The 12,609-nt window shown below is 46.4% G+C and overlaps 1 protein-coding gene across 8 annotated transcripts in view; it reads right to left on the reverse strand.

Moving 5' to 3' along the window:
• Positions 1–12,609, reverse strand: part of DAB1 (DAB adaptor protein 1) — a 432,111-nt gene that overhangs the window by 33,826 nt on the left and 385,676 nt on the right. For 7 of the 8 annotated variants that reach the window (XM_079904017.1, XM_079904022.1, XM_079904021.1 and 4 more), the window contains 3 exons: positions 11,856–11,918; positions 9,446–9,554; positions 1,293–1,841 (listed from right to left, as the gene is read on the reverse strand). In XM_079904017.1, coding sequence (XP_079760143.1) covers positions 1,293–1,841; positions 9,446–9,554; positions 11,856–11,918 — 721 coding nt within the window. The remainder of the gene's footprint in view (positions 1–1,292; positions 1,842–9,445; positions 9,555–11,855; positions 11,919–12,609) is intronic. The other variant, XM_079904023.1, reaches the window with a different exon arrangement.

Consider the following 12,609-nt stretch of genomic DNA (forward strand, 5'->3'; position numbering starts at 1 on the left):
TTATTTATACCCATAGAAGAGGTTCATTTTCAGAACAGCATCCCAAACCTTGCTGAAGTGACACTATCTAATTGTGTTAACATTAGATTTTTTTTGACAATTCACGGGACTGGCTAAGCAGTAATCCGTACCATCTGTGACAGTAATGAAAACGCCAACCTCACTGTTCCATGAGCCTTTTCCTTCCCCTTATCAACTGTCAAGGCACAGGCTGGATCACCAGACACCTTCCCCGGGTGGTGTCAACCAGGCATCGGCGTGCCCAAGTACATCTGGATTCTGATTGGCTGCACAGGGCTGGTTTTCCAGATGCTGGCCATAGAAAAGTGAGCTGGGATAGAATCACTGAATATGCCAGAACCCGGACAAGGCACAGAGCTATTGAAGCTAGCTCACTTATTTCACCCAAGACACAGCTGAGGTTAAAGGAAGCACACCCTTGCCCGAAGACACAGTTTGGGGTGGAGAAGGCAGGATGAGAACCTCAGTCCAAGACTGCGCAAACCCGCTCAGTATGCCGTAACAATGATGATAAAAATACTTCCAACTCTGTGAGGCACGTAACGTTTTAGTACATGTACCACTGAATCCTTTTATGACCCTTAGCCTAAGACAGATGAGGACATTGAGGCCCAGAGAAGTAAAATGACTTGCCCATCGACACAAAACTAGTAAGTAATCACGCCACTCTCTGGATTCCCAGCGCAGAGCGTTCTGACTACCTGAAGCTTTGAGCAAACTCTGGCTGCCACTCTACCAGCTGTAGGAGGCCTTATGGCTGCTCTACCTCTGGCCTGTGTTTTCTCCTGATCTTACTTTTCTAATTTTTTATACTTGTCCCTAACATTTTTTAAATGCACACACACCATTCATTTTTAATTCAATAAGGCATACCCAAATCTATGTGTCAGAGCTGGGATATACATAAATGAATACATGGATGTGCAAGGGAACAAAAGCTTAAGGGCCAGAGTAACATGCTAGATAAATAACAGGCCTGTATCCGATTCCACCCTTTTGTCTATTTTCTTTGTCTTTGAATCTCACTTTCGTTATCTGTCTAACAGGTCTAACGAAACTTGCCACTCGCATTGTTAGGAGTATAGAAATAATAAACATAAAGCACGTGGAGAAGGTGCGTAGGATTGGCACCTAATCACGGGAGGCTATTCGTAGCAGCAGTCATATACACAAAGAGGCCTGTGGAATGCAACCGAGGTGATTTCTCTGACGCCAGAAGCAAGGCATCAACTGATCCCTGGGGGTTTATGCCTTCAGAGAAGGGCACTCACGTGAGTTGGTCGATGGTGTAGTAGAAGTCACAGGAGTCAAATTCAACTGGGAGATGTCAAAGTCATCACAGTCGTCTGTATCCTGTGCCACCCCGACTTTGTTGAAGTAACTGGAGAAGGCCTCTGAGGTGCAGGTGAGGGAGGGCTGGTCAGGTTTGCGGGAGGGCACGGGTGGAGGCTGGGCCATCTGGAAATCCTTAAACATTTCTTTCCCCATTTTCTGCCTGGGCTTGTCGGTCTGTGGACTTGACCTGGCGGAGTCACCCGTGGCTGGGACGGTTGCAAGGGGGGTGAGGGGACCTTGGAACATGGCAGCTGGCAAAGGCATAACAGTTTGTGTGGGCATGAAGGCGGCTGGCGGAAACTGCCCGGCCACGGTGGGCCAGGGCTGCTGAGTGGCAGGGAAGAGACCCGGCTGGCCCCATGCGATGGGCTGAGCCCCTGGCATCACCTGAGCGACTGCTGGCTGAGCACCCATGGCGATCTGCTGTTGGACAAGGGGCTGCTGGCCCCAGAAGGATGGGAGGACGGCGCCCATTGCAACATAACCTGCAAGGTTAAAAAGAAGAGTCAGGCGCCTTGGGTAAGAATTATTCAGGGAGTCAAGGGATGGGTAGAAAGGGACCAAGCAACTGTTGAGTGTCAGGCTGTGTGCTAGGATGCAAAGGTGAGTAAGACAGAAGTCCCTGCTCTCCTGGAGTCTGTCTTCTAGAGCCCTGGTCAGGGAAAACCGCTCTGAGGAGATGACTTGTAAGCAGAGACTAGAATACAGTGAGGGGGACACCAGGCAGAGATCTGGGGAGTAATGATAATATTACTATAGCTCTTAAAAGTTCTTATAGTCTTATAATGCTTAGAGGTTTCTGACATCACACAACCTCAGAAGCCAGTGTGTCTCAGTGGAAAAGGCAGAGCGCTGGAAACCAGGCACATCTGGGTTTGAATCTTGCCTCCCCTTCTTGCTAGACTCAGGGCATTCCCAAATGCTTCAGCTCTCTAAGAGTCAAGCTCTTTGTTGTAAAGCCAGGTTATAACATCTTCCTTCTCAGCATCGAAGCGGTGTGCAAAATGATTAAGAATCAAAATGTTGGAGTTTTAGAGGCCAAGGTTAAAATTCAGACTGCCACTTCTTATCTATGGAATTTGGGGAGAGCTGCAGAAGCTCTCTAAGCCTCTCCTTATCTGTAAAATGGGTAGAAAATACCTTCTGCGCCTCATTGGGTTAATTTAAAGATTAAAAAAAATGTAAGTTAGCATCTACTCAGGACCACCTCATACAGTCGCATAGGTTGGGCACTGCAAAACTCCAGGGGGTGTACTCACATATGTCATCGTAATTTTTTGCTATATTATTCCTTTCAGGTGAGATCTAGTCATTTTAAAAGGAGCCCAAGTGATACTCTGTACCATAATAATAGAAACAATAATAATTTCCACCTATTAAATGCTTACAACATGCTAGGTACAGTATTAGGTGCTTCACATCTTTACAAAATCCCTGCAGGGTCGGTGTCGTCATCTCCATTTGAGAGATAAGGAGATTGGTGCTCAGAGAAGAAAAGTACCTCATTCAGGCTCACACAGCTGAGACAAGCTGGGATCAGGACCTGAACTGAGGTCATCTGTCCCCAGAGGCAGCATTCCTCCCACTGCCTCACCCAGATGGCCAAGACTGACTTCTGATCTTAGCACAGTCGGTAAAGCTGGTCTAGCCATGTAATGTTTTAGCTCACTGTGGGCCTGGAGGAGACTCCCATGTCCTTCCAGGGGTCCCCACCCTTTTCAGGGTGCAATCATGCCCAGGAGACAGATGACCAGTCCAGGCAGAGTAGACGGCCTCTCAAAATATGCATTTTTATGGCTATTGGAAGGAATTTGTAGGTACAGGAGGAGTGAGACCAGGAAAAGAAGAGGGTGGTTGCACGGTATCCTAGCAACTTCCAAATGGAAGACTGGCGAGTGCAGGGGCACTGGGCATGTCCTGGGTTGTGTCAGTGACTCCGGTGAGCCCAGAGAAATCCCGTGTGGGCTGCCTCACTCATGCTCTAGCCTCAGATCTGCCCTTCAATGGATTCATAAGGGATGGAGCCAACTTCAAAGCCAGTCCATTTCCTTCCAAGGTCAGAGGAGGCTCCAGTAGTGGGGTAGAGACAGACACACGGGCTTCCTACTGATCGATCTAATAGTGTTAAATACTTTTATGGAATGAGGCAGGAGTGGCAACAAAACAGACAATATCCTTATCAGATCACCTTGGTCCTAGTGCCCGGAAATGAGAGGGGTGAAGAGGCATTGGTGCTGACATTTAAACTTGCAACTTGCTTACATTGTCATAATAATGCAGTGACTTGAACCTACCAACAGACTAAGAATTTGGCAACACTGTTTTTCTTATTTTCTGATTGACTTTGACAGGGTTCAATGGTTCTCAGTGGGAGTGCTACTGCCTCCTAAGGCATGATTAGGAAATTTCTGGGGTGTGTTTTGGTTGTCATGATAATTTCGCGGCCAGACAGTACTGGCATTTAAGGGGCCAAGAGCACTGACACTAGACCTTCTATAATGTGGGAGATAACGTGCATGACAAAGAAATGTCAGCATTCTGTTTGCGATTATTTGAGTATAGACTAGATTTTTTTAATGACTATTTTGTTTTCTTATTTATTTATTTTTCGGGGGGGTGGCGCAACCCTGTGGCTTGCAGGATTTTAGTTCCCCAACCGGGAACCCAGGCTACGGCACCAAAAGTGCCACCAGGGACTAGATTGGACTTTGAATCACATGGAAAATCAAAGTTTCTTTGCACAGTTTTAATGCACTACATTTTCCAGGAATGTAAGAACTGTGTAATTTGAGGGGAGACTATATTTCGTTTTGTCTGGAACATTGTCAGGAGTTGTTCACCAACTTGGAAAATCACGGTCCCTGATCATGGCGTTGGAGGAAGCGTGACACTCCTGTACTGGTTGGTCTGAACCTGTGGTGATTCTAGTCATAGGTACACACACCTGACCACTTAGTATGTTTTCTAGTGTAGTTTTACCTGGGTATTTCCTTACTGCTATATATTATCTTGTTATTATAAATTAGTTTCCTTTATTTCTTCCTTATATTACAGTTAGGACATTATATTGATTTCTGAAAAACCAAGTAGGTAGGTTATATTCTCTATGAGTTTCATTTCAAAATATTAAAGGAGACATCACAAATCCTCGTTATAAAAAAGGGGCACTGGGTCCGACAGGGTGAAGACCTGCCCATGGGTCTTGCCATCACACCAACCCTGATGCCCATTTCGGTAAATGGATGGAAGGCTTCAGCCTCCAGCCAGACTATTTTTTTGCTTGGCTCCCATCCCACCCTCCTTACTGCCACCAGACGACTGTTCTAAAATGCAAATACAGTTGACCCTTGAACGACGCGTGGGTTGGGGCGCTCACCTGCACGCAGTGGAAATTCTGCATATAACTCACAGTTGGCCCTCCGTCTACCTGGGTCTGCATCCACGGAATCAACCAACCGCAGACCACATATAGTACTACTGCAGTATTTCTTGGAAAGCATCCACGTGTAAGTGGACCGGTGCAGTTCAGGCCCGTGTTGTCCAAAGGTCAGCTGTACAGTGCTTCATGACCTTGAGTATGAGGCCCGGAGGCCTTAGCTTGACTTTGGAGCTTTTGGGGTCACTTTCCTTTCCACTTCCTCACCCCCATTTTCCGTTTGCTCTCCCACTGGAACCCTTCCCTGCAGCAGTTGCAAACAACCCAACCTGTTCTCTCGTCTCTGTTGGTCCATCTGCCTGGAAAGCCATCCCTAATTCTTTTTCACATGGCTGCCCCTCCTTTGCTCTTTGAGACGTGGTTCGGCATCACCTCTGCCCTCTAGACTCAGCTGGTTCTCCTCTGGGAGTGCACAGTCCCCCATGTTCATCCATTGTGGCACTTGTCACACTGCGTCGGAAGTGCCCGGTGATTCTGTCTTCCCTCATGAGACTGGAAAGCTCCCGCTACGAGGAACCTTTTCTTTCTTTCTCCCTCCCCCCTCTGCGTCTAGCGCAGTTTCGGGCACACATCCACTGCTCCATAAATGCTGGAGGCTGGAGAAAGGCTCTAGGTAGAGCTGAATGAGTCACAGTGGAATAAATGCCTTCACTGCGTTTTTCTAAGTCTCCAATTAAACTCCAGCATCCGTAAGTGCTATGATCTCTGATGAGTCAGTCTACTGCTGGTGGCAGGCTTTTTCCCCCCCTATCTTTTTTTTTTTTCCTTTTTTCCACAAGGAGCCAACAGATGGGCTGTGCACACTTTTCTGGAGAGAGCTATTAGCATGTCTCCCTGGCTTCATGCCATCTGCTTCAGAACAAAGTACAATATTCAAAAGAAAAAAAAAGGCAACAAGGGTAATTGGGTATCATGTTTGGGAACTTGCAGGTCTCACTTGCTCTTCCTGGGTGGGAGGGATCCCTGCATGGGGGCTTTCCCCAGACCTGTGAGCCAAGGCTCTTGGGCCACATGGCGCTGTGCCTCCCTGAAGGGACATCTCAGTGGCAGGGCTGCAGTAGCACTGAACATGGGAAACCACTGCGTGGCTGCCACTGCAGCCACTTAACAGCTTAGTGACTGTTTACTGGTTAACATTCAACAGTGGAGGGAGGAGGTGCCAAGGAGCATCTGTTTACGCCATGAAGTCCAGATGAATCATAAATCTCCTCGCTGTGCAGTGAAAGGAAACACCTGCAGTGTTGAAAATCGCAGTGTATAACCAGATGCTGGCATCTGGGGATATCCTCATTACTAAAAAAAAAGCAGACTCAAATGGAAGAAAATAGTGAAAACTAAAGGACTCCTCCAACATATATACAGAACTTATATGGTACCTCTTATCTACATTATGTCATTTGATTCATTTGTTCAAAAATGGCCCTCCTGGGTGCCAAGCACTGTTTGTCTTTGGAGATGCGTGAAGAACAAGACAGTAAAAAAAAAAAAAATCCTTGCTCTAGTGGAGCTCACATTTTTTGTGAAGTCGATCCTTGCAAACAAGCCTCTGGGGTAGCTGTTATCAGTATCTCTTTAATCTGCATACAAGGAACCTACAGCTTCAGGAGGGGAAGGTTTGATGTGGCTACACGGCAAGGGTAGGTAGCAGAGCCAGGGTCCCCAGTGAGTAGGGCGGAGAACGTTTTCGAAGTGCTTACTTATGTAAACACTGCCAGGCACTGTTTTAAATGTTTTATACTACATGTATTAACTCGGGAACAGCTCTATGAGGTGGAATTATCATCCCCATTTTACAGATAAGTTCCCTGAGGCTCCAAAGCGATATAGCTGAGTGTCACACAGCTGGTTAGTGGCAGGGTCTGTACTCATACAGAGCACATTCTCCAAGCCCTTCAGGCCAGCTCTGCCGTGTGCAGTCAGGAATTCAAAGACCTAAACTTTATTTCATGCATTTTTTAAGAGAACATCCCAAGAAGGCAAAGGAAAAAAATATAGGTAAGGAGAAGACATATTTTCTTCTACTTTAGACGTCAGAGTAATAATAATAACAGCATTTTCCACATCGAGCATTTACAACGTGCCAGCATTTTTCAGAGGCACTTGACTTTATTTTCTCATTTAATTCTCATGATATTGTTGCAAGGTAAGTATTATTTTAAATTCAGTTATAAAAATGAAGAAACTCTGACTCTGACAGGTTAAGTAATTTGCCCAGGAGCCTAAAAGCTTATAAATAAACGGCTGAGCCAGGGTTCAAACCCAGCCTATTAATTGTGCTGCACACCCCAGGTCATTTCCCATCTCCCGGTCACTGGCTGGGCAATTAGGGACAGGAGCCGGAGATTCAAAAGCTGCAGTGATTTTTAAGGCCGGTTAAGGGAGGAAGACGGCAGACAGTTTAACACCAGCTGAAGCCCAGTTTTGTGTCTCAGCATAGCCGAAGTAGAGTAAGAGTGGCAAAAATACGCTAACTGAAATTAACTTTAGACTTACTTTCTAAAAATTAAAATCTTGGAGGTAAAAAAAAAAAAATCTTGGAGGTAATCTATCTTTTTTTTTTTTTTTTTTTAGCAGCTGAAGAAGCAGAATCTGAATGTGCAGAAGTGGTTTATCCACAGTTTGCAACACAGCTGGTCAACTACAAGACCGCAAAATCCAGGCCTTCAAAGCTCTGGCTGGGGGGAGGGCCCGGAGCAGTGCAGACAGGTTCTCAGGCATTTTAGTCAAATGTTAGGGCCGGGGGGCTTCCCTGGTGGCGCAGTGGTTGAGAGTCCGCCTGCCGATGCCGGGGACACGGGTTCGTACCCCGGTCCGGGAAGATCCCACGTGCCGCGGAGTGGCTGGGCCCGTGAGCCATGGCCGCTGAGCCTGCGCGTCCGGAGCCTGTGCTCCGCAACGGGAGAGCCCGCAACAGTGAGAGGCCCATGTAACGCAAAAAAAAAAAAAAAAAAAAAAAAATGTTAGGGCCGGAATTGCATGCAGCCCCTCTGACTCACAGAGCAGGGGGTAGGGGAGGGGCCGGGCCATTTCTCCACCTGGAGTACTCTTGATCCAGATGCCCTCCTGGCTCACATCACACTCCTCCTGACCACAACCTCCATTCACACCTGCCCTGCTCCCCACTTCCTTCTGTTCATACCACTGGTCATTTTCAAGGATTAGGTTAAGGTACTTATTTTTACGTTGTTGTCCATCTCCCCAATAGAACGTAAGCTCTCTGTAGCCAGGGGTCTGTGTCTTTGGTATTCACTGACACACCCCAGACACCTAGAATAGGACCTGGCCCATAGTGAGTACTGAGTGGATATCTGTGGAATGCACATGCCTAACAATGAGTAAGTTGGGTGCCATCAGAGAGTGGGGACAAAGCATGGTTATTCTGGATACAAGCCTGATGGCCCAGGAAGGTGGTACGTTTCTGGAAAACTGTTATTCTTATTTAAAACGACAGATTCAATAACACTATTCCCAAGGACATTTTAATATCCATTTTAGGTAGAGAAAACTAGTCATTGCCACTGTTCCATTTTAGGGGTGGGTAGCACAGATTTGATTGGAAAACTTAGCAATTAAAGACATTTCTAGGCTACCTATAGATTCTCAACTGTAAGTCAGACCCAGTGGCTATCAACCTCTGTTGCTTCTAGAAGTTCGTAATGATCCCTCAGCTCATACGACTTTGGAACAGAGTATGAATTTTTAATTTCACTTTGAATAACAGCAAGGTTTATATTTGGTGGCAAGAATTTGTTTCTAATGCTGTGTAATTAAAAGTAATTATTTATAGAAGAATGCAAGAAATTTGTATTCTGAAATATTCAAACTCTGTCATTTATATAAATGAAGTAGAAAAAGAAAGATAAAGCCACAGATTTCAAATATGTAGTTAAAGAAAAAAAGTCTTTAAGGATGTTTTTGCCTTAAAGACTTTACTTTTTGCCATGTATGCAAAAGGCAGAACTAATACCACCTTTGGCCATGTTCAGGTAGAGTGGGCCAGCTACACGGAGTGCCTGATGCCATGGAAACAAGATGCCTCAGACCCCACCAATTTGCACCTGCAACACTATTACTATATATATTTTTACCCTGTTGTAAAAGTATATATTATATATATACATTTTAAAGAATATTTGGAATATAGAACAAATGCTCTTTAAACCACTAAGAACCCCATTACAATTCACTGTTAGCAGTTTGTTCTGTCTCCTAGGTGTTTCCCTTTGCATGGGGAACCTCCCCTTCTTTAAGCCTCCACCCATAAGGCAGATCTCTTCTATCCATCAGCTCTCTAGAGGTCTGCAGAGCTCGGACTCACACCTCCCCCACCCTCCCTCCATCTGGCTGAGCTGGACGGTACAAATCAGGATTTGCACTGATTTGCGTGGTTGTGTGTGCACCAAGCTCCCCAAAGCTATACACCTGGAATCTTGACCTTTCAGGTGCAAGACATGAGTGATTTCCAGCCTGCAGCATCCCAGAGCTTTGTGAACATACCACCCCCCTGCCCACGGCAGTTTCTCAATGTCACCTGAAGAGTCACAAGGAGAGAATGGTGGTCCCACAGGTGTCTGGCATAATCTGGCAGTGGTTCGGTCAACGCTTTCTCTTTCTTGGTGGGTGGAGGCAGAAGGAAGGGGGAAGAGGACTTACCTGAGGGTACAGCAGCAGTGCCGAAAGGTACAGAACCAAACATGTCTGCACTCGCCGGAAGTGTCTGAGATGAAGACGGGATAAAGGCATCACCTGGAGTTGCAGGAGTCTGTCAGACAGAGAAGGACAGGGGTGCGTGAGGCCCCTGGGAGACCTGGCTCAGTGCTAATCAGGACGGGAAGCAGCAGGCACAGGAATTAAGTGGGGCAGTGCTACAGAAGCAAGCCCCGGTCCGGGCCACTTACTGTGGCAGGCAGACCATGAGCAGGTTATAAAGATTATAAAATGGGAAAAACAATACCCATCTCTAGAGCTGCAGAGAAGCTTAAATGAGATCATGCATTTCAAACACTTAGTACCTACCACACAGAGGCACATAGTAGGTGCTCAGCAAATGCTGGCCAGTATCACGACTATTTAGTTTGAGCCCCTACCCTTTGAGGGTGTTTTCGGGCCCTCAAATTATCCCATAATATCTTTCACCCTTCAGAAATGGTCAATTCAAAGTGACATACGCTCACTCAGGACCTACTGCGTGCCCGGCTCAAGGCTGTCACTTAATACGTGGCAAATAAACAGATGTTGACTAAATAAACAAATAAAGATTAGCAAGTAGAATAGAGACCCTTGGGTCCTGGTGCCTCCCAGAATCCTGCCTGAACCTTCATTTGCAAAAAGAAGCAAATGTTCTCAAGAAGATGATAAAAAAAAAAATGATGCTTGAGCAGGTACAAACTCTAAAGCCAGGTACAAACTCTGGCCCATGCTGGAACTCCAGAAAGGCCTGCCGCATGAACTACTGGGTAAGGTGAGGCTACTGAGATAAAAACATGGGCACTAGTTTTTTCAAAGGTCCACACCCATGTATAGAAGCCTTTTGCCTACAGAGTATGCCTATTCGATGCAATAATATGCTTATTTTTTTCCCCTTGGAATAGACTGGAGCAAGCAATTAATCCTGAAACCATGGCAATTAGACGAGGCCATTTTTAGACTAGCAGCTTGCAGGAGGCATGGCTTTGTTCTGAGGATTATTAAATACCCATTTGGACAGCACTTGGGTTTAGGGCCAGAAACACAGCCATGAGCTGCTGCGTTAAGCCCTTTAAAACACAATCAATGTCATTCTCTTTTTTCTGGTGTGACCTTGGGTGAGTCCCATGCCCTCTCTGGAACTCAGTTTGCTCATCTGTAAAATGAAGAGGCTAAGGTTAGACGATCTCTCCAGACCTTTCGAGCTCCATGGCCCCATGGTTCAGACATGCAGCTGTTCCCCCTGGGATGGAGGAGAGACTCTCTAGACGGTCCAGCTTCCCTGGAGACAGGAGCCGCTGTCCCCTCCTTCACAGCTGCTCTGGGCACCAGGCGTTCGGAGCAGAGCAGCTGTGCCTAGATTCCCTGGCGGCAGCTATGGGCAGCAGGCTCTCATGCCATCTGTCCTCAGTGGTGAGGCTACAGCCATTTCTCCGTGAGGTGCAGCTAGCCAATGACCCATGGCACCATCCCTGGGTTTGTGCAACTGCGCGGCGCCTGCAGGAGCCGCCCCCTCCCAGCAGCTTCAGCTGGTGCAGCTGTGCCTGCCTGCTCTCCGCCCACCTCCGGGGAGCGGGCAGGGGAGGAGCTGGAAGGGCCAGTTTGGCATTTTTCTCTGCAGTGGCTGCAGGGTTGCCTCTGAATGCCTCCAGTTCTCAAAGCACTTGGATTCTATTTTGCTTCGGTTTTCATTCTTTTTTTTTTTTTTCCTTTTCATTTTCAAGTGAGGGCTCCCTGCAATCTCTACCCCAGTGCAAGCAATGACTGAGATACTGTGGCTGAAACTAGAGCTGGGGATCCAAAGCTTCATGAGCTCAGCGAAGCCAGCAGGCAGGTGGGAAGGGAGGAGGAAATGAAAAGAAGATGGAGAGGGGAAGAAGAGAAGCAAACGAGAGAGGAGAGGGCAGAAAGGGCCGGGGAGAGAAGATGCTTCCTTTACTGGGCTGACCACCTGGCTTCCTTTACTGTGTGGGATCTGGGTAGGAGACGACAAATGCCTCATCGGGTCTGCTGTCCTGTGGAGTTTCTTGCCCATATTCCCAGCTAGACCATGTGTTCCTTGCAGGCAGGGATCACATCCCGTTCCTGTCTCTCTCCACTGCCCAGCATAACAGCAAGAACCCCAGTGATAGCCTGTAATTGTTGATGCATGGTCTCATTTATTTCTCAAAACAGAGCATGTATCATAATCCCTTTTTAAAAAAAAATAGCAGAGGAAATTGAGGTTTAGAGTAAATTTGCCCAAATCACGCAGCTTGAAAGAGTCCAAGTTGAAATCCACCAGTAGCCTCTTTTACCCAAAGCCATATTTTTGTCACCATGCGACTGAAGAAGGAAAAGAAAGAGATGCAGGGCTCTGAGGGAAGTGCATACTTACGGGGGGAGAGGTTATATCAGGAGGGGTGGACATGTCCCCAAAAAGTTCTAACTGGGTCACAGCCTGAAAAGAAAAAAAGATAATGGTGTAATCACAAAGGGAACGGATGCTGTGGGCATTGCTTTAAAAAAATTTGATTTGAGGACACACGTTTCTTTTTCATCATGACTATATAAACAATAAACCCAGTTGGTCATTATGATACCTCTTGATCCCAAAGACAACATCTCGGATGTAGCCAGAATCGATTGTTGCTTCAATGTGTCCGGCTGTTTATCTGGGCTTAGTCAAGCAGATCTGGGTTTAGCCACCTTGCATAGGCAATAATAATGCCACTTTACATATGTACCATCCAATGCCAACACTGTTTCTATTCTCCAGGAGACAAAGGCAAGACACAGTCTCACCATGTGCTTTCTTTTCATGACTGTATCCACATGTACAAAATGCCTTTCATGTATCAAGTACAGCAAGTCACCACTTCATGGCCACTTCTCAGTAAATACTCCTAATAATACTGACCCTGAGAGGTATGAATCCTCATCCCCATTTTTACAAATGAATAAATTGAGTCTCATAGAGGTCACCTCAAGGTCACCCGGGCCATGACTTGAATTTTCTGCATATAGAGCAGGCAGTCAAATGACAGTCCCCAAAAGAATCCATCTTTAAGATAAAAAATGTAGTCAGAGGAGAAGAAAACATATCATTTAATACCAGGAAGGGCATCAAAAACAGCCCAGTATATATACAC

This window comes from Stenella coeruleoalba (genome assembly GCF_951394435.1).
Source record: "Stenella coeruleoalba genome assembly, chromosome: 1".
NCBI classification, from domain to species: domain Eukaryota; kingdom Metazoa; phylum Chordata; class Mammalia; order Artiodactyla; family Delphinidae; genus Stenella; species Stenella coeruleoalba.